The sequence below is a fragment of the Triturus cristatus genome, chromosome 6 (genome assembly GCF_964204655.1).
Source record: "Triturus cristatus chromosome 6, aTriCri1.1, whole genome shotgun sequence".
NCBI classification, from domain to species: domain Eukaryota; kingdom Metazoa; phylum Chordata; class Amphibia; order Caudata; family Salamandridae; genus Triturus; species Triturus cristatus.
In genome coordinates, this window is record NC_140589.1 from 189023489 (window position 1) to 189046445 (window position 22957).

The window sequence follows — 22957 nt, forward strand, 5'->3', positions numbered from 1 at the left end:
AGGCTCTAAACAAAGCTTCTACCCCCTGTGCTTGCCAATCTTTTTTTACCCCAGACAGCTTTTGTCTCAATGTTGTCTTTCCAAAAGTCGAAACCCTGTCTAGACAGTTGGGCAATAAAGGCTGCAGAATAAATCTGTTTTGTCTTAGTTAACACATTTTTCGTTCCTGTCTTGTTCAAATTTTTAAAGTAAAACTTTTCTGGATTAGACAAATTGTAGCCTTAAAAATATGAAAATTTCATTGCAAAAGTTTTAGAACTACCCTTTGGAGGTGTAGGACAATGTTCCCATTGGTTATACATAAATGCATTTCAAGGTGTTGCAGATTTATGCAAGAAATGATGACTATAGTGGTTATAACAGCACATTTGTTCATAGTCTGATGAACCCTCTAAATATTCATGATTTGTGAATCCTGTAGACATCTCTAGATCAGACATCATGTTATTAAAAAACTTAAAAACTGTAAACTTGGTACTTGTACAGCGCAAGACTCACCACTGAGGTATCTCGGCGCTTGTACTCATACCGCTGTAGGAACCCTTCCTGGCTTTCCCTGTAAAGTGTCCACTCTTGGGCACTCCCATGGTGAAGCCAGGCATCCCAGCGCTGTTGGGGCCATTGTGGAGAGTAAGCAAGCTATTGCCCAGAGTTGCAGCGTGGGACCCACTGAGGCGAGAATATCAGGTCTGAGGAATTATTTAGCCCGAGACCCCGCCCAGGCGGGAATCGAACCCTGGTCCCAGACCAGAGCTTTGCATCAAGGTCTGCCGCACTAACCATTGAGCCACACTTCTCAACTAACAGTCTCGAAGTCCCAATCATCAGAAAAGGTACTAGAGGAAATAAAGTCACTCAATGAAATCTTAAATAAATGTGGAATCTTCAAAAGCTCCATATTCAGTTTGGTCCCAAACTATACCATCATGTATAGGAACAGCTGATATGTTCACTGCTGACAAGTCTCTTGCTTCACGATGGGATGATTTGTGTGGCTGGAGAAGTAAGTTCACTCTTTTACTTGCTGTGTCCATTTGAATATATCTTCCACTTATCAGCATACCCAGAGTTATTACCAGAGCTAACCATCATAGTAGAAAGAAAAATATTCCCAAAACAATCCATAGTTCAATCCATGGTGAAGCCACATAAGTATTTTTCAAGAGATGAAAAAGGTCTGTTGCTTGTTCTTTGAATGTTCTTTGTGCTGGCGTCGTTTCAGGTTCGCTGGGATCCTCAGAAAACGTATCAAAGTTCATGAAATATCCAGAGGCAGTTTTGTCAAACATGGAATTGCATCAGGATTTGTTCAATTCGCTGGAACCAGTTGATCACTTGTTACTTCGTTGTAGATAGGTGTATCAGGACGAACTGTTATTTGGATTTCAAGAGGGACAAGTTCCATAGCTTTGTTGCTTAGTCCTTTATTTCTCACTGCAGAATCTTCAATGGTGATGAGTCTCTCATTTTAAACCTCTTGGATTGTAGCTAGAGGAGTGCGTCTGCTACTTTGGCAGAGTCCACTTGGCCTACTGCTTAGTATCGGCCACATAGTGAGGTTTGATCAGGTCGATGGACACAAATCTTTTCTCCTTTTTACCAGCAAGGGGCGGCAAAAGTACTGTTCTTGATCCGTGGATTGCTAGGACAGGTACTGGTTGTCTGTAAGAAGTCCCAAATTCCTTCGTGTCTGCGATTGTTTGCTCTGACTAGATCACCAAGCTTTGGGATCAAGACAGGCTTTGCTGGGACAGCCGGTTTTTCCCCAGTGATGGTTGACTTCAGGAGCACGTTGCTGTGTTTCGTTCTTAGTTCATTCAAGTCCTGCAAAACAGCCAAACGATCTTTGATATCAAATTTCTTATTTTCCATCACTGTGCCTTGCATATCAAGGTCCGGTACCAACATTCTAGTTCCAAATAGAACTTCATATGGAGTGACACCCCTAGAGAACTTCTTGGCAAGTTGTTAAGTGAGCGCTGGACCCAATAAAGGTGTTTGACCCACCCATCACCCGAACCTAATACCCTAGCTGTTATAGACTGCTTTATGTCCCGGTTTTTTCTCTCCACAACAGAATTTCCCTCAGGATGGAATGGAGAAGAATACCGCAATGCTACGCCCAAACTGGCCATGGCTTCTTTGTAAGCTCGAGAGCTAAGTGCAGGACCCTGGTCAGAATGTAGTGTGCCAATTGCATATGTGCAGATAAAGACTCACAAATCTTTTATAACAGTTCAAGCGTCAGCCGAGCGCTGAGGCCACATCCATAGGAACCTTGATTTAGTGTTTGTGGGACTGCATTCGTCCACAGTGATGGCTGCATATAGATAGTCTAATGCTGTCTAACAATGGTGTCTGTACTGGGCTGGCTACGTTGTAGACAGGGGCCTGGTGGTGTTCTGTACTGCGATCTCTATTGCAGTCTATGCATTCATTGATAAAAGTGTGAATCAGTGTATTCATTCCTGGCCACCAGTGCATCTCTTTTAGTTCTAAAATAGTTTAAGAGATCCCCTGATGTGTCAGACCCTCTCCCAGATTTGCTTTGCAAATCAAAGCTGCTCTTCGTTCCATGTTTGGTATTACCCTATCCCCCACTCCAGGGATTCGAGCAAATGGAACGCTGTTCGCATCAATTATATATGAGTGGAATTTTTTAGGTAACGCTGCACCGCGGCCTTTGCTTGAAGCATTGTCAGCCAGCATTATTTCACTGTCTATTTTCGTGTTTGAACGAGTGATTGCAGCTACAGAAGCCGTTTGCACAGCCCTTTTCGCGGCTTCATTAGCAAATGAATTCCATTCAACGTGAATGCCATCAAGTTGATGACTCAGCGTGTGCATCATGTGAGTGTTTAGTAGTCCGTTTCGCTACTGAACTACTTGTTCCCAAAGCGTTTTGTGCTTGATTGTGCCAACTTTTGCATCTTTGAAACCATTTTGAAGCCAGTTCTGTAAATATTAATTGTATGATTGAACACAATAAAAAGAATTGCACACTATGAGTGTGGGGAATTTGCGATCCGTATTTTCAAGTGCCATCTTGAATGCTTGTAGTTCAGCTGGCTGAGCTGTACAATCTCCTTGAGATTGCGTTTTTGTGACCATTGGTCTGAATTCGCGCAAGCGACCTTTAGCGATCGCACATGCTGCACTGTAAGCTTGTTTACTCTCCGTAGCGGGTTGTGCAGATTCGTCAGTATAAATTAAAAATTCTTACTGATCAAGAGGGAGAATTTCAGTAGGTGGAGGACATTCGTGTTTGTATTGCAGGAATGCTTGTGTTTTTAAATAAGGATCAAAAACATATTCAACATCAGTTGCAGCAAAATAATTAACCCATTGTATCCATCTTGGATGTAAAGCTTTTGCATTCAGAATACTCGCTTTTGTTACTGCCTCTAAGGCTGGTACAGGGGTTATGACCATAATGCGTTTCCCCTGTGCTAGGGCTCTTTCCTTTGCTACAGCGGTTTGAACTGCTGTCAGAATTTTTTCTATTGATGTAAATTTCATTTCTGCTTGCGTATACAAATGTGATTTCTATGCAATTGGCACTTTTTCACCTTCGTTAAAAGGAGTAGGTGAATCCGCATTGACCCGGAATGATTCGGATCACTAAGTTGCGTACATTTACATGTGTTTGCAAGTGTTTAGTTGCCAACATGTTTGTTTGAAGTGAACACAGAATTTCTGTGTGTTCTTGTGTCCAAGTTGTGGCTTTGAAATCAGGTTTGATTAATTCGTAGAGAGGTTTAACTCTCTCTGCGTAGTTTAGAATGTTTGTTCTTCCAAAATTCAGGAAACCTAAAACCAACTGTAATTTTTTCAGCGTTTTTGGAGGTCGGAGCAGCGCACACTTTTCTAAAAAGTTGGCTGCCAGGCTTTTGCCTTCACTTGATAGTTCATATCCTAGGAAAAGGACGTTGAGATGGGCAATTCTGGACTTTTTAAAGTTAAATTTGAAACCCTCAGAGGCGAAGCCCAATATAATGGTGTTCACCCTGTTCAAGTGTCTGTCCAGGTCATCGTCTGTCAGATACATGTCATCGACATATGATAATGCCTCGTCATCACAAATTTGTAGTAACTCTGTTACTCTTGCTGAGAATAACACCGGTCTGTTTTTGAACCCCTGTGGGAGTTGTCAAAATTGACGCTGGGTCCCCATTATTGAGAAAGCGGTCAAATATCTACTTTCAGGTGAAATATTTTGACAAAAGAAACCATTTGAAATGTCTAATGTGGTTTTGTACATTTTACGCACAATGTTATTCATTAATGCTGTACTGTGTGCATTTTGCACTGCAAATGTTTTACAACAAGAGTTTCGGTGTCTGTAATCCAAAACTAGACGATATGTATTGTCTGGTTTGGAGACAGAAAACAAAGGATTGTTCATTGATGAGGTGCATGTTTCAATCACCCCCTGGTATTCAAGTTGATCTAAGATCTCCCTGACCTGTTTTTTAGCTTCTTGTTTAACCGGGTACTGCCTTTGTGCAGTTGGTCGATTTTTTAACTGGATTTTGTGGAGAGTTGAGTCCTCATCCCATCCTACATGACTCTTATATAATGCTGGGGCTCGGGCCATGGCCCATTTCCTGGCATAAGTATGTTTTAAGTGTACTGGAACATCGTTGGAGAAGGCTGGCATAATGATGTTTTTGCCATATGGGCACTCTCTGACAAATTCTGGTGGCCAGTCTTGTTCTGCTAGAAGCATATCATAACTCCTTGAAAGATGCTCCCAAAAGAGTGCTTTCACCTTTCTTGGTATGTCTCCCTCCATCCGGAGTGTTATTTCATATAACCTATGCGGAGAACTAACCGTGGTATCTACAGTTTCAACTCGAATGTCCTCATTCTAGTCCGCTGTCTCCAGAAGCCCCTTCAGGTTCTGGCGAGCTACTGTAACTTCTGCTGCGCTGTCCAACATTGTCTGAGCCCATTCTCCGTTCTTGAGTTGTGTTCTCAGAATCCTCGGCATGTCTTATCTTCAGACCTGCTACCTTCTTTTTGGAGAATTGAGGTTTCTTTTTCTTTTTTCTGAACGTGTTGATCGTCTTTGGACTTTACGTGTTCTTCTTTGTTTTCTGACCGTCCTCTTCTTTCGGATGTCTGTGATGATATCTAAAAGGTATGAGAGGAACGTGTATCAGTATCTTGATACCTGTCAGGTTTTCTCAAATTTTCCCTATTCCTGAGGTTATACCTACTTTCAGAGGGCTCCTTTTGAGGAGACCTACCTCGGGATTGAGAATCTTTCTCTTTTGAATGTTGTTTGTTATTTTCCCACTTCTTTTTAGAAGAGGTAGGATTATTTTTAGGAAAGACCTTATCAGGACTTTCAGACAGTTGTGGTTTAACTGGTTTCCCTCCCAAACTGTCTCTGCCTAATTCTTCATAGGATTTTGCAATTATTCTGGCTAGTTCTTGTGGTTGTTCTGTTACATCAAATTCCCTTAATTTCTGGCGGATTGCCACTGATGCTGCTTCTCCTTTAATATTAGATAATATTATTGTTGAGACCTGGTCGAAATTTTTTTAGTAACTTCGGGCCAGATGTAGGTGGCTAAATACCGGTCGGTAACGCCGTAATTCGGTACATTTCAGCGTTACCGACAGGTATTTAGCCATTCCTAATGTAGGTAAGGAATCGGTAAATAAGGAATCGGTAAATACCGACTTCTTATTGCTCTTGAATTTAAGGAATCAGTAATACCAATTCCTTAAATGCAATATAGGAAGCACATTAAAGAGTGCTTTTGAGCCTTAAGAAATCGGTAATTACCAACAACTTCAAGTTGGTGGTAATTACCAATTTCCTTTAAAAAATCACTTTTTGTTTTTTGTTAAGTGCCATGTGGCACACATTCATGCCCTTAGGGCATGTATGTGCGCCACATGTGCACACATGCACATTTCAGGGGTGCAACAGGGTGTCCTTTTGACACCCTGGCACCCTTGAAAGTGCTCCCGCTATTAGCAATTCGGTAATCCCGAATCGCTAATAGTGAATGTCTTCACATTTATTCCTATGGGCCTCCAAGCCCATAGATGTGAACGGGTAGGTGTTCCTTATTACCGAATCTCAATTACCGATTCAGTAATAAGGAATATTAAGGATTCAGTATTTTTTACCGAATTTTTACCTACATAGGAAATATCGATTTCTTAATAGCGAATCAGTAAAATTTGCTATTAAGGAATTGGTTTTTCAGATTTACCTACATCTGGCACTAAATACCTAAATTCAGACCAGGCTCTGCCCCGTATTCGTTTTGAATCTGTTTCAGGACATCAGGTATTACCGCCATAGACGGCACACCATGTGTTTTTGTGTAGATAGCAGCAAAGACTGTGCCCCAAGTGGTGCAGTCTTCCAGATGTGGTGTGATCCCCATTGGTAAACAGATTGTTAGAATTCTATGTTTCTCATAAGGGCTGGTATTTGGAAATACCTCTCCGATTTGAGTAATTTTCTGAGCTATCCAGAACGGAATTTGTTCATGTTTCGTGGGCATTTTACCCATGACTGCGTGTAAAGTAGGGGTCTCTGAGAAAAGCACAACTGAGTTACTTTAGTATCTAGCGTTAAATTAGTGCCTTACCAAACTGTTGGGCGCCATGTAGTGTAGTTCCTATATCCCTGATAGGCTCTGCGCATTGGAATAATATACACTATAGTTTTGACATAGGACTGAGGTCAGTATGTCTCCATCGAGTACATTAAACTTAATTACTTGTGTGTGCCAGCTAACTCAGAGGTCACTAGAAACTTCTCGAATAAACAAGAAGGGATTTGTTTCTGACAACCACATAAACATGACAACTTTGCTTCCCTTAGTGTCGGAACAATCTCAGAACCGTGGAAACAATGGATAACAGTTTCACTCAGTCAATTGTGAATGCTTCGTTTCTACAGAGTTGCACAGAAATAGAGAGACGGGCGTTTCAATAAAAAGGGTTTATTGAACAGTCTTATTTCTCATGCAAGAGATATGAACTGCTACAATCGTAAGACAGGATGCGAAGTACAATACGTACAGGGTTAGCAGTAAGAAAAAATAATACTGCAATAGCATGGTTTGTAGCTATGACATATATTCATAAAATACATACATAAATAACACAGGCTAAAATGTGAACACTCATCTGATGCTTCTAAATAGTCCTACCCAGTGTACCTAACCTAAGTGTAGTATGAGGTAAGACGTAGGTACTGTTTTCTAAAGTATAGCTAGCTATAGTTTTGCCAAAAGTTGCCAAAAGTTTCTCTTAGTTCTAGCCTGCTCCATACCTTAGAATGTGCGAGGTTGGAATCTCTTTCCGGGACTCGATATCTAACATCCCGCAAGGGGAGTCAGAAACACTGGAGCTGGATTCTCTGCGAGGAGGATGACAGCGCCTGGTCAGTGCATCAGGCGAGAACTCTATCTCCTTCTGAACTTGCTGTGGCGAACCGCAAGTAGGCAGTCAAACTGGACCGTACCGGAACCGTGGTTTGCCAGGGCAAGTGAAGATATATTTATACTTTGAAGGTGTTTAGTAATGCCTGTATTGATGTAAAAGTCGGGCATCGGAACGTCATGAATGAACTCCTAAGAAATAGATGTTCATGCATAATAAATAAGTTCTTGGAGAAATCAATATCCAAGCAAGGGAAATTCCTAAAGGCTTAAGAGTCTGGTTTTCCAAGAACTCGTTGTGACGTGGATTAACGGATGTAGGAGACCATGCCTGAATTTGGTTAGCATGGACAATGCCTAAATAAGGGCTGGATTTTCTATGCCTAAATAAGGGCAATATGAATTTTACCTATATAAGGGCATAAATTGGGAAACCTATATACGGAATCTAAATCTACACACAACAGATTAACTTGGATTGCCTGGTGTCATTCTTCCCCACTGTGGCGCACTGGCAGAGTTATGTGCAGTGACACAAGCAGCACCGGTCTCTTCACTGCGGTCCCCCCTCTACCTGACCAAATCGGGCCCAGGGGGCATGAACACTCTGCCAATCCCAAATGTCAGTGTGGGGAAGGGCAAAGTACGAGCAATTTTTGCCTAAAAAGGCCGCACCTCTTTTGGGGATTCAATAGACAAGTCACAGGGCTACACAATAAGAATGCCAAATGTTCCCCATGCAGTGCAGATCCCGCAGCTCGGTGTGTCAATTCTTCACAAAGTGGCAGCAATCACAGTAGAAGGCGTTCCCAGCCCCAGACTCCCAGCAGCAGGGTCAGCCACCAGACATTCGCTCACCATAATATATTTCACCTCCACCGCGCTCACCTCTTTTGAATGAATTCAGCTTCTTATGTGCCACCAAGTAGAGCTGTCTCTCATGATTCCCAGGGTGCTCATGTGCTAGTGTTTCCTGTCTTCACTTCAATAGCAGCTATTGGGCCTTCCATAGGCCACGACCACATTTGCAATCAGATTGCTCAAGGGACCTGCATTCCCGGTCCAGGACCCTGGGGGGGAGGGCCTACAGATTCAGTTCTCTCACCTCCTTTGCAGTGGGGAAAACAGTGTCAGCCCACAAATACAGTAGTCCGGGCCGGCCTTCCTCCAGAGATGCAAAATCAGCCATGGTCAGGGCACAGAACACCCAACCAGCGGCTACCAGCCGGACCTCAGGGCTGGCCGCATCCCTGGATCCACAGCCTGCCCAGGTCCGAGAGAGGGGTGGGTGCTCCCCTCAGTCCACAGGGTCCCACAGGCCCCTAGCACTACCTTGCCCCCACCAGCAATGTCGCTCCTCCTCCACCGTTTCTCCATGCTCCGAAACTGGCCACACCCTCAGAGCCGCAGAGTTAGGCCACAAGTTTTCCTCCAAGCCTTATCTTCTCTTCTGCAGCTGCTTCAACAGTTATACAGGAACATCTGCAGTCAGCTCAAGGGGAGTCCGTCGATCTGTCCGGCGACCACCGATGCTGCAAATGTGAGAAGTTGGCCTGCCATATGCTGTCCACTATTTATATTGGGCACCTTGCACCAGTCCAAACAACCCCTTAGAGGTGATGGGTTAAAGACAACCTTATTTGAAAGCTATCATAGTGGTAGCTATGGAGAGCAGCCTTCAGGCTAAGTCTTGGAGGAATGTAAAGCAGCTTGTTTTACCAGTCTATAATCTCTTGAATGACCAAATGAAAGGAGAACCACACCTGGTATATATGTAAAATATATGTATTTATTACTAAACACACCCTGCTAGTCTCTTTATGAGGCTAGAGGTCAAAGCACATATGTTACAATTAAAATATCACAGTAAATTAGCACAACATACGATAGGCCCTAGGGGCGAACCAACCCATATATTAAGAAAGTAGTATAAGAACCACGACTTGACTAGACACAAGGCCTAGAGCCTGTATAATCGCTGGGACCCCAAGGAACAACCCAATGTAGTGACACAGGGGGCCCATGGGGGACATGTGCAGTGTGAGAACACAGCCGGGAGCTCCGTTAGCTTCTACGAGGAAAGTTGCGGTTGGAATTTTAAAGGTTAAGGACACTTAGAGGTGGACTAGGAACAAACCCTTTTGGACTTAGATGGTTCTAGGGCCAACACCCACGGGAGCACTGGAGTACTCGTGTTACCTCACCCAGGGGAGACGGGTGCATAGGTGTCAAATGGTGTCGGGTGTCTTCAATGGCAAGATGCCGAAAAGTGCTGCTGCCGGGAAGAGGAGAAGTGTCCGAAGAGATCAAAGTCTGGATCGAAGATGTCAAGAACCTGAAAGCAGAGGGGACAGACTCTGGGTCACTTGCCAGTGACCAGGGGCATGATAGACGAATGCCCACCGATGTCGGGTGCTTCAGGTGTGAAGAGGGGAAGCTTGACTCTTCAGCCACGAGGACCAGGAGGTGTCTGACAACCAGGAGCTGGATTCGAGATGTCCCACAAAGGATGTTGAGTGCTGCAGTGTCGGTGCCTGTATTGGAAACAACAAGCCTTGGCAACAGCAACCCACGCAGGAAGAGGAAAGATGCTTCGGTGCGGACCAGCAAGGTCATGGGGACTCCCCAAGCAATGGAGAGTCAGGGCATGTCTGGAGCAACCAGGGAAGCCCAATTAAAGTTAGAGTTGCCTTCACAGGGACCCACAAGTCAACGGACCAGGGATCGCAAAGGGACCTGAGGTTCTATAGCGATCCGAACCCGTGAATTCGGTATCGTAGTACTGACACGATTTTGGTACCAATGAACCGCAAATGATCCATTATATACATGACAGTGTTTTCGCTGCGCAACTAGCATGAATTCACTGGAAAATAGGGCATTCTGTCACTAAAGTCATGGCATCCATTTTAGTTACGGCATCCATTTTGTTTCTTGCCCTCACATAGTCAATGAACGGACGATGACCTCGGCAGAGTCACCTTGTTAAGGACACGTAAGCTTGAGCCCCGAGAAAGGTTGACGCTGCATGACTAGGCAGAATCAAGCTGCCTCCCTTGCCTAAGGCCAGTCCTGCTATACTGGTTCTCGTGTCCGTTGTCCTGACTGAAAGGCCGAAGACGGTAGCCATGCCCGTTTATGATCCATAAACACCTCTTATCCTACATTTCAATCCTTTGCACCTGGCTCTGCTCCTTACCTTCTGGGCTTTTACAATGGGGAGGTTACGATTTTTATGATGGGGAGGATCGGGCAAAGAATGGAAAACTGTCGAGAGGGCCTGATCGAATACCGAAAACCAACGACTAATTATTGTTTGATGTCAAATTTACTGTTTGTTTGGGATACCAGGTTAGGCATGAGAAATATTCGTGTAATGTAGCCCAAAGACATTTTGTATGTATTTAAAGAGTAACCCACTTAATACAATTTGAACAGTCTCGTAGATTCTGCCTCTGTGTGGTTCCTATGATTTCTGTGTCCCTGCAGTAAATAAACCTCGGTCTTTGACGCCGCCATTGAGAAGCCCGTGTCTCTGTTTATTTGTGCACCGGGACAGGAGGAACTCGGGGGTCTTCGGGTGTTGTTTCCCTGACACCTCTGGACTCTTAAAAGTCCAGAACCTCAAATTGGCGCCCAACGTGGGGCGACGTCATCCGGTACCGGTCCAAAGCCTGAAAAAGTTCGAGAAGTTTCGTGTGAAGATTCCGGAGGGAGGTACCCCGCTTCATTGATCCCTGCATGTCGTAAAAGTGGCCCGACGATCTCTTCCACGAGGGTTCCCGTTCCCAGACGGCTACAGAGGACCGCTGCTTTGACTGTTGCCCTGTCTTGGACCCGAGGTGCAGACCTTAGTACGGCGAGACGTAGACGGCTTCTCCTTGGTGACGTCTTCCACATTTCAGTTAAGTATTAAGTGGGCTATGCTCAGTTAGGTTGTTCCTTGTTGCTTTGGTTTAATTCGTAGATTATCATTGGTTGCTCTTGTTTAGATAATCTTTGTTTTGGTATTGGTTCATTTTGGTAGGCCTAAGTTCTCTGCGCATTTTGGTTGGAATTTGTCTTTGTTGTCATGACTACCAGTAGTAACTGTTTTTTGTCCTGGTTACATTGCAACGGGGATTCCCGGTTGGATGATTCGTGTTTGGTTCCTCCGATTGGAACTCCTACATATGAGTTCTATTGTAAACATGGTGTTGGTCCTATTACGTATAATGAAGTATGGGTCCGTTATACCAAAAAAGATGGTGTCCTTAGTTGGCCACCGCATGGTAGTTTCGAAACGGAAATACTAGACAATCTAGAAATGAAGTTGTTCAAGAAAAAAGCCCGGCCGGCAATGTTTGATTCCTTTCGCGTATGGCGCAAAGAAGCCAAACAGAGAGAAATTAGGAAAACGAAGAAAGAACAGAAAGAGAAAGGGTTGACTTTAATGGAGTCTGCTAGGCAGCTGCATGTCGACGAGACTGAGAAAGCAATGGAGATGGAGAATAGAAAACATAATTTGGCAATTGATAAATGTTACCCTGTATTGCCATCTTGTCCTGCTAAGCCGATAGAGGATCATGAAAAGGATCCTCTGTTGTCTTACCTGTTGAATTCACCCCCACCATATGCACAGGGTATTACAGTACCACAGTTACCACCTGTTGTACAGCCAGCTGCTGGTCAGCCTGGAATAGTTGCTCCACTTCCTTTGATTCCAGCTCCTATCCTTCCCGTGGTTAATATTCCTTCGGCACCCCCTCTTCCTGGGGCGCCCGTTCCGCCTTTGCCTGTCGTTTCGCAAACTGCTTTAACTGCTACTCCTACCCTTACTATTTCATCTGCTTCAGCTGTTCTGTCCCCGAACCCTGTGAACATTCTGACTCCGCTTTCCGTTCGTCGGAAAATAACCGACTCTGTAACTAATATCTTAACTCCTCTCTACAGGTCTTTAATTGGGACCCCCGTTTCTGACTCTATACAGAGACGTAGCCAGTTTCCTGGTCCCCAGGAACGAGACACGTTAGATTCGACAGCTCTTGGGTGGATGTCGAAAACTGCGAAGTATGATGCACGAAGAGTGTTAGATACCTTTATGCAATGGAATGAACCAACCCAACGTTATGTTTTTGACGTGATGTGTTCTCTTGTACGTGAAGAATGGGAAGATGATGATTTAGACTCCGTCCCCTCTGACCTGATAAATATTCAACAGAAATTTGCCGCAGGAATGGTGATAGGTCCAGAAGTAAGGGGAGCGATAAAACCGATTTTAGCTTATAGGGATGAGTCCCCTCTTCGAGCGACAAGAGACCCTGATGGTTCACCGATTACTACTAGGAAAAAACGAGGTCAATATCCGATGAGGGAAGTTCCACCGATATGGCGTGATGCAGTTGCAGCTGATGGGAACTTGGGTATTGCAGCTGCTCCGGCACATTTCCAGAAAGTGTGGATACACATCCCTTGGAAACGGGCCGAAGTATTAGCCGTAAAACAAGCATTACCAGACCCACGTAAAAATCCTGCTGGTTATTACAAAGAGTTAACGCAAACAGTTCAAGCGTGTGTCATGAATTTAGCAGGCATTGAAATGCTATTTGGTAATGTGGTGCCACAGCCTATATGGGCCAAAATTCGGCAAGAGAACCACCCAGTCGCCTTAGGAGGTGATTGGGCAGCTATTATAGCGGCAGATGCGCAACAAATTGGCGGTGCTAAACCTGAACCCCTGATTGCTGATTTACCTGGCAGAATAATTACTCTAATGAAAACGCTGATGCCAGCGTTACGAGTCAATTGGGATAAATTATCGGCATGCAAGCAAAAGAAGGACGAAAGCGTCTCTGACTTCTTTACTAGATTTGAAGAGACTTTCGTAGACCACAGTGGGCAAGATATGAGTACTGAGGGAGGCCAGAGATTGTTTGTCGACAAGTTCGTATTTAATTTACTACCTGAGCTTAGTAACAAGTTAAAGGATTCTGAAAGTGCATGGGCAGTGTCGACAACAGCACAGATACTTGCAACTGTTTAGTATTACGAGAACAGAGAGAAGGAAGAGAAGGAAAGGTCAGAAAAGAAAACAAAAGATTTAAAGACTAAAGTTCTTCTGCAACAGGCGTATCCGCCTCGTTCGAATCAGTCAGATTTACGGCAGCGACCCCAGTTTCAGCCACAACCACAATTCCAGCAAGGGACGGCCCAAGGATTTAATTATAGTTTTCCGCGACAACAGTTAGCATGGAATCAGTGTGCTTATTGTAAAAAGGAGGGTCATTATAAGAATGAGTGTCCAGTACTGCACCCACAAACTAGTGGTGTCCCAGCCCAGAGAGGTAATGTAGGGTTTATGCAAGCTCCTAGAGGTAGAGGACGTGGGACGATGACACCACAGGCCGATCGCATTATTTCGATCAGCGAGATGCACAATCTGCGCAAACAGGTAGATCTCCACAGTACCACGTTGAAGATTACTATGACCATAATGAGGAGATTCAAAGAAGCGAGCACTAGGACAGCCGCAGGCAAAGAGAGGGAGTAGTATCAGTTCCAGTTGATCAGAGTGGACCTTATGTCGCAGTAGTTACCTCAGGCGTGGTCGAACCGTTTCTGTTGGATACTGGTGCGGCAAAAAGTTCAATTATGCATGCGAAACTCCCTGGCGCACCTTTGTCTGGCTTAACGAACACTTCAGTAGGTTTCTCAGTCTCCCCTGTTCACAATCCTGTTTCTAGTCCTTTGTCAATATCTGTTGGGCCATGCGAACTAGAAGCACCCCTTATCTTAACAACCGGTTGTAATGAGAATCTGCTTGGTTTAGATCTGTTGAAACGCCTGCACGCGACACTGTACTGCTCCTCTTCAGGAGTACAGCTCACATTAGGCAAAAGAGTCATCTCTCCAATGTATATGTCGATGGATAAGCTCCCACCGGAGCTGCGTTCTCTCCCTGATACTCTTTGGGCGACTGGTCCTAACGATGTAGGCCTCTTGGAAATCCACCCTTATGTGGTAAGTCTGAAAGCTAATGTTAAATTCCCACGAATCCCACAGTATCGGATTTCGAATGAAGGGGAACGAGCACTCTTATTGATTGTGAAAGATCTAATACAGAAAGATGTGATTGAGGAAACTAGAGGGAACGTCTGCAATAGTCCTGTTCTGCCGATTTTGAAACGTACTGACCCTTCCAAACCTCCAATTTACAGATTTGTGATTGACCTCAGAGAAGTTAACAAAATAGTGATTCCACAGTTTCCTGTAGTCCCAGATATCACTGCATTACTGACGTTGATTCCTGCCTCAGCTTCATGGTTTACAGTGATCGACTTGAAAAATTCCTTTTTCAGCATTCCCATAGCCGAGGAAAGTAGAGACATTTTTGGTTTCTCCTTAGGAGGTCGCAGCTTCAGGTTCAAACGCGCTCCACAAGGTTATTGTGAGAGCCCTTCAATTTACAGCCAAGCATTAAAGAGTCAATTAGATGCCCTTGTACTTCCTCCTGGTGTTGCTCTGATCCAATACGTAGACGATCTTTTACTGGCTGCTGATGATAAGGAAACTTGCAAAGCAGCTACAATTTCTTTATTACGTCATTTGTCAGACTTACATCACAAGGTGTCACTTTCTAAACTGCAATATTGTTGCCAAGAAGTGACCTACTTAGGTCATCTTTTGTCAAAGGAGGGAAGAAGGTTGACCCCAGAGAGAATCAAAGCAATTTCACAGATGACTGTACCAAGCACACAAAGAGAAGTGCGTGCGTTTTTGGGTATTACGTCATACTGTAGGCAATGGATCCCAAATTTTTCTCTCATGGCGAAACCATTGGTAGCTCTGACTGGAAAAGGTGTTCCGAGCCCTTTGCCATGGTCTGATGAATGTCAGCAGAGCTTCTCTGACTTACGTGATGCGCTGTGTTCAGCTCCTCTGTTGGGTACTCCTGACTACAGTAAGCCGTTTACTCTATATGTCCATGAAAGAGAAGGTTGTGCTTTGAGTGTATTAACGCAACAATTTGGTGACAAACAGCGGCCTTGTGCATATTTCTCATCCACATTAGATCCGGTAGCCAGAGCATTGCCAAGTTGTTTGAGAGCTACAGCAGCAGCTGCAGTGTCTATTCGACAGTCTGCCGGACTAGTCATGAACAACATGTTAGTAGTCATGGTTCCACATGCTGTGGATACACTCATGAATCGAACGAAAACTCAGCACCTCACCAGTGCTAGACTATCAGGCTATGAGCTGACGCTTTTGGCAAGTCATATTCAGATCAAGCGATGCAACATATTGAATCCAGCAACATTGTTGCCGATTACTCAAGAGTCGAGTGATTCAGAGCCCCATGATTGTTGTTTCAGAACTGAGGAAGAAACAAAAGGTCGTATTGATTTAAAAGATACTCCGTTACTAGATCCAGACGGCACTTTATGTCGATGGTTCTTGTTTCAAATTACAGAATGGTGATGTGACGGCCTCGTATGCAGTTACGACCTTGAGTACGATTGTTGAGACTGCAAGAGTAAGTCAGAATTCTGCCCAGGCTGCAGAATTAATTGCATTAACAAGAGCGTGTGTTTTAGCTGAGGGAAAGAGAGTGAATGTGTTTACTGATAGCCAGTACGCCTTCGGCGTCGCACACAATTTTGGGCGTCTCTGGAGAGAAAGAGGTTTTCTCACGTCCCATGGGACTAAGATCCAACATGGACAGCTAGTCAGCGATCTATTGGAATCCCTGACTCTACCGAATAAAGTTGCGATTGTAAAGTGCAGTGCACATCGGAAGATTACGGATGATGTTGGCCGTGGAAATGCGTTTGCTGATGAGGTCGCCAAAGAGACGGCCAAGAACATGACGAGCCGAATGTATGTTGCAACGTCTGCAAGATGGATTGCTGAATCAGGAATGTGTGAGAATACGATTGAAAGTGTGAAAACAATCCAGAATGAAGCAACTGAAAATGAGAAGAATGAATGGAAGGAGAAAACAGGTAAAATGGATTCAAGTGGATGTTGGGTCGATTTGTCTGAGCAGCAGCGTTGGATGTTACCCGATGCGTATGTACTTGCAGTAGTCACGATGGCGCATGGACCGGCGCACATCAGCTCGAAAGGGATCTGTAAAATGTTATCTCCAGTATGGAAGAACGATGGAATTACTAAGTGTGCAGAAAGAGTGGTGAAAAATTGTATGGTATGCCTGATGCATAATCCTGGCAAGGGAACCCCAACCGGCCATTTTGCTCCCCCTTCTTGCCCCTTTGAAGTGATTCAGTTGGATTATATCCACATGGATAGATGTAACAATCTCAAATACGTCCTAGTGGTAGTCTGTGCCTTCTCAAGATGGATTGAGGCATATCCGTTAAAGGACAACACTGCTATGTCCACTGCCAAAATCCTCCTCAAAGAGTACTTCCCCAGGTATGGTATGCCACGGATTGTTTGGTCGGACAATGGAAGTGAGTTCGTAGGGAAAGTTATGAAGAGTGTGTGTGCGGGTCTGGGTATTTCCCAAAAATACCATAGTGCGAATCACCCACAATCAGCGGGTTTGGTTGAAGGGTACAATGGCACCCTGAAGCTGAAACTTGCGAAAATTCAAGCTTCCACTGGTCTCTCTTGGCCAGACGCACTGCCTTTAGCTTTACTGTCCACCAGAGCGACTGTACACTCTCGAGTAGGGTTTAGTCCATATGAGATTGTGTTCGGCCGCCCTGCTAATGTTTGGGGAGTCCCTAGGCCAAAGGAATTCAAACAGATTGAATACCTAATGTTGATTGATTACCTTCATGATCTGACTGCTAAATTGAGCCTTATTCATCAACAGGTATTCGAATCCTTGCCTAAACTGCCGGAGAGTCCAGGCCACACGTTGAAACCAGGCGACCAAGTGGTGGTTCGGAACTTTGAACGTACCCGAAACCTCCAGCCAAGATTCGTTGGTCCGTTCCAGGTCCTCCTCACAACAAGAACTGCAGTACGCCTAGCTGGAAGGAAAAACTGGGTGCACGCCAGCCATACGAAGCGTGTCCCTCTTCCACTCCCCTATGATAACTGGGTTAGACAGGGAATTGGTATATCTGAGACAGAACCTGTTCCTAGGCACATCCCTTTCAGTGATGCAGAGTACATAACGGACCACCCACGAACGGAAACACAGAACTTTGACACCCCAGCAGCAACTACTCCTTTGAATCCCGAACCAAGTACTGTACAAAGTGAACATTTGTCGCCTGTGGAGTCGAACATTTCCGCACCTGTAGACCAGCTATTTCAAGACCAGACAAGACCCGGAAAGTACAGATATAATCTACGTTCTCATGTTATGAACTAATGACATTGCATAATTACCATTCTGTTTGAAAACTGTTTTGATCTTACTGCATTCCATTCAAGTCAGGAAGTTTGCTCAAAATTTTTATCTTTCTTATTATTTCTCTCACCTTGCCATCTGGGTTACCGTAGGGTCGTAACGTGTGCCTTGTTTTAATTTGCAGGGAATCAGACACTAGGTCGGTTTTTTCTGTTTGTCTTGGGAACTCCCAGGATAAACAGAGGCAAGTTTTTAACAGGTACAAACCATCCGTTGCGAACGGTTGTAGAAGATGGAGCTTCCTGAATTACGAAGGGTTAATGTCATAAATGTGCACAAGACAAAGCTATATGACATATTGTATAGCAAATGTTTTCTAATGGAATGTACTCTGACACTTCTAATTGTTTTAATAACTTTGGCAGGCGGAATTATTTTTGGTATTCAGTTGATCTTTACACCTGTTGCATCTACAGTATCTCCCCATGCTCCTGTTTCTCCGACTGTTGTTTCTCTTCATTCTTTCCATCCTTTTCCTGCCCACGAACAAGCCCGACGTTCTGAGTTTATAAATAACACTTTCATTCAACTCTTGCACCAACATCAACTAGTGGTTAATACAACAAACTGCTGGGTGTGTGGTTTGATACCACACACCATGGACAAGGGCATCCCCTAGTTGGTTCTGCCTTTTAGTTATAATGGATCATTTTGGGCATTTCAGACCATGTTCGCTTATGCCCTAGAGACCTATCCTCCACGACCTCCGCGTTCCACTCGGTATAACTCTGCTAATAGAGCCTTGGTAAAAGGAATCACTGACATGGTGAGAGATGTCAATAATACTCCGTTCATTCCCAAGGATGAATTGCGAGTTTACATGGGTTGGAATGTTACGGAATATGGCATTACTCTGGGTGAGAACAAACGTAAGAGCTCAACTCCGATCTGGGTCGTACCCCACCAAGGTCAAGTCTGTTTGCAAGGAAATGGGAGGAATCCGAAAGCTCGACTAGGAAAGAGTGACTGTATCGAAACATATGTTTTTCCGGCACAGTCTTCCCCGGCATTCTTAGCTGCTAAGGGTACCTATTTCGTTTGTCAAGACAGAGCATACACATGGCTGCCTGCTGACTTCTCAGGCTCATGTTACATCGCTCAACTGTTACCTCCGACATATACTGCTGCACCGGACTATCACAAAACTAGAGTTGTGAGAGGTGTTTTCAGTAAAGAAGATACTTCTGGCCAAGAAGCAGGAGACTTTTTCAAGGGTTTCCTCCCATTCTGGGGGCCTATGGCCAACAGTAGAAACTTACGTCAACTAACACGGGTGGTTAAATCCACTATCACTGAAACGGCGGGTGCTCTTAGTAACCTAACAGCAGAGCTTCAAGCGGATCGCCTCATGACGTTACAGAACCGTATGGTCCTTGACGTGTTACTTGCAGATCGAGGTGGAGTATGTAAGATGATCCAATCAAGTTGCTGCGTTTTTATTCCAGATAATGCGCCAACGGTGTACAAGGCCATCTCTAAGTTACATAAGATTTCTGACTCTATTCATGTAGAGGAAGGTGACTGGTCATTAATGGAATGGTTCTGGAGCCTGCTGTCTGCGTGGGGATGGAAGGTTCTGATAGTCACTGGTGTTGCGTTAGTATTTTTATTTTCGTGCTGTTCATTGTTCAGTGTGGTCCTGCCTTATGTAATCTTTGCATTTCTACATGCGTAAGAAGACCACCTGTTTTTAGAGATACGCCACGGGATAGAGTAATGCTCCAACAACATATCAGTGACCTGATGAACATAGAGATGGACTCTGACATAGAGTGAGTTATTGCCTATGTAAGGGCAAAAGGACGGTCTGAGGTTCTGTAGCGATCCGAACCCGTGAATTCGGTATCGTAGTACTGACACGATTTTGGTACCAATGAACCGCAAATGATCCATTATATACATGACGGTGTTTTCGCTGTGCAACTAGCATGAATTCACTGGAAAATAGGGCATTCTGTCACTAAAGTCATGGCATCCATTTTAGTTACGGCATCCATTTTGTTTCTTGCCCTCACATAGTCAATGAACGGACGATGACCTCGGCAGAGTCACCTTGTTAAGGACACGTAAGCTTGAGCCCCGAGAAAGGTTGACGCTGCATGACTAGGCAGAATCAAGCTGCCTCCCTTGCCTAAGGCCAGTCCTGCTATACTGGTTCTCGTGTCCGTTGTCCTGACTGAAAGGCCGAAGACGGTAGCCATGCCCGTTTATGATCCATAAACACCTCTTATCCTACATTTCAATCCTTTGCACCTGGCTCTGCTCCTTACCTTCTGGGCTTTTACAATGGGGAGGTTACGATTTTTATGATGGGGAGGATCGGGCAAAGAATGGAAAACTGTCGAGAGGGCCTGATCGAATACCGAAAACCAACGACTAATTATTGTTTGATGTCAAATTTACTGTTTGTTTGGGATACCGGGTTAGGCATGAGAAATATTCGTGTAATGTAGCCCAAAGACATTTTGCATGTATTTAAAGAGTAACCCACTTAATACAATTTGAACAGTCTCGTAGATTCTGCCTCTGTGTGGTTCCTATGATTTCTGTGTCCCTGCAGTAAATAAACCTTGGTCTTTGACGCCGCCATCGAGAAGCCCGTGTCTCTGTTTATTTGTGCACCGGGACAGGAGGAACTCAGGGGTCTTCGGGTGTTGTTTCCCTGACACCTCTGGACTCTTAAAAGTCCAGAACCTCAGACCTCAAGAGACAAACAAAGGGCCAGCTCACGGAACACTTGTTGAGTGTAGGTAGGCAATCTTTGGTGCAAATGCTGCTCAGGGTCAGGGCTACAAGTAACCCAAAGCTCAGCTGCAGAGGTGCCTCAAAGCTGATGCTTCTGCAAATCGTCGCGGTGTCCAGTGGTTCGGGTTGCATGGTCGCCATGAGGGATACGGGCCTCAGACTTGCTTGCTAAGTCCACAGAAACACACCTCCTGTGTTGCAAAATTCTTCAGAGTCCGGCGGGAGCTGCGGAGATACAAACCGAACAGATGCGTCTTTGGTGCCTGCCAATCAGGGGAGTAACTCCTTTACTCCAATGGAGATTCTTCAGTCATCTAGCGTCGTGTAGATTGTAGAAGTTCCAGGATTCAGTTTCAGAGTTTCATCGAGGGGTATGTAAAGTTCTGTAGTCAGGGGTTCCTTCTTTATACCCAAGGAAGGGAATGGACTAACTCAAGGGACCCACCTATGGAAGGGTTTGGAAAGAGGGGTGGCTACACCCATTTCCTTTGTCCAGTTTCACGCCAGAGCAGGGGCTGGTAGCCCCTCCAACTGCTTTGAGCTGGACTATACACAGGGACACCAAATGTGCTCCCAGTGCAGCCTTCAATGCACTCTTGGAGTGCACCCACCCAGCCCCAATCAACTAAAGCCTGTCTGGGAGGTGGTAACACCTCCCTGTGACAGGAACCCTATTGTCCAGGCCTCCCCTGCCGGAGTTTTGGTCAGCAGCAGGAGGCCAGACTTGTGTCTGTGGCTGGCAGAATCCATTTTGTGATGCCAGGGCTCTGTTAGCTGGTACTGGGTATACCAGTGCTGTCTTGTCTCTCCCTCTAGAAGGGTGGGATCATACTCCCACACCAGTTACGACATGTTTCCGTGCAGCCGTCCCAAAGTTAGCATTTACTGCAAGGTTATAATGCACTTAAGAGTATATTGTCAGGCTGCATCACAGACAACCCCGTAGAGTGGATTCCGAAGGCTGCAGAGGGGCTTTGCTCATGCATGGGCACTCTCTCACATAAAACCAAGCACCCTGCCTTCAGGATTGAGAAGGCCTGCCATAGGGGTGACTGATAGGTTTATATGTGCAGTGATAGGGTGAGATATAGTGAACCTATATATCTGTAAGGGGTGCATGCACCACCTCACTCAGGCTGCAGTAGCAGTCCTGTTGTGTCATTTTGGAAGGCTTCCGGGGGGTGGCATAATACATGCTGCAGCCCCTGGTAGGCCTCTGGGGTACCTATGCCCTGGGTACATAGTATACCATATACTAGGGACTTATAAGGATACCCCAGAATCCAATCTGGAGTGTACCTAAGTTACAGGCAATCAATTTAGAGAGGAAGTAGCTAGGCTGGGGTCCTGGATAGCAGGGCCCCAGCCAGACTAAAGTAAAAAAACAGTGAAACATCAGCAAAAAGTGGGGGTAACCATATGAAGCACATCCTACTCTCCTACAGTACTTAACAGCAGATAAATGATAGATCAGTGCTGTAGCCGGCAGAGCCTCACAGGGTGACAGTCATCTTGATGCTGGGCTCTCTTGCACCTCACAGCTTCCTGTAGGGACAATAATGTATCCCTCCCAATAATGGAAATGCACTTCCACAAGCTTTCCCCGAGTCCTTCTTTGAGGCTCTATGCATATGCCACGCCACCTACTAAGCTACAAATGATTTATCAATATCACCCCCCTCTACAAAACTAGGCACCATGGGGCATATTTACAAGCCCCATGCGCCACATTTACACCGCGGTTGCGTCACGTCTGTGACGCAGCGGCGGCGTAATCCATGGCCATGCTGCGCCTTATTTACAACGTGACGCATCTAGACAGATGCGTCACGTTGTAAAGCCCTTTTACGTCCCTGCTGCGTCAAAACCCTGCGCCTGCTTGAAGCAGGCGTAAGGAGTGACGCAGCATGTTAGGCTTAGGGCACCCCTGAGCATTGCTGGAGCTGTGCCATGCTTGCGACACGACTCCAGCAATGCGCCGCCCTTACGCCACAGGATGCGACACGCATCGCCCTATCCTTGCGCCACGGTGCACCTCATTTTAAATGCGACACATTTGTGGTGGCGCAGGGAGGGAATTGCGTGTCGCATCTTTTCTGGCGCATCCCTGCTGATTTGCAGAGATGCGCCAGAACTCGTAAATCTGCCCCCATATATTTTGGAATGTGAACCCTATGTTTATATAACTCTTAGGCACTTCTGAATCACTAACACCAACATCACTCGACTCTGATATGCTTCTGGACCATAAGCCCATCTTGAATTGGTTCTTCTAATAGGCAAGCAGGGCCTTCGACTCTTCTCAGGCCAAAGTCAATGTTTTATCCTCTATTCTATTCACTTCTATTCTACTAGAGTCCCAAAGCGCATGGCTACCCAAAAGAGCCTCTCAGCTCTAAGTCATTATTGTGGTTGCATGGCCTTGAACATA

The 22957-nt window shown here is 45.1% G+C and overlaps 1 protein-coding gene across 1 annotated transcript in view; it reads left to right on the forward strand.

The window, feature by feature from the left end:
* The window catches only part of LOC146816611 (endogenous retrovirus group PABLB member 1 Env polyprotein-like), a 32999-nt gene extending 13273 nt beyond the window's left edge, over nucleotides 1-19726 (forward strand). The window contains exon 2 of the mRNA XM_085610486.1: nucleotides 17236-19726. Within this exon, the coding sequence (XP_085466612.1) occupies nucleotides 18449-19456 (1008 nt within the window). The 5' untranslated portion in view covers nucleotides 17236-18448 and the 3' untranslated portion in view covers nucleotides 19457-19726. The remainder of the gene's footprint in view (nucleotides 1-17235) is intronic.
* Nucleotides 19727-22957: the final 3231 nt, after the last annotated feature.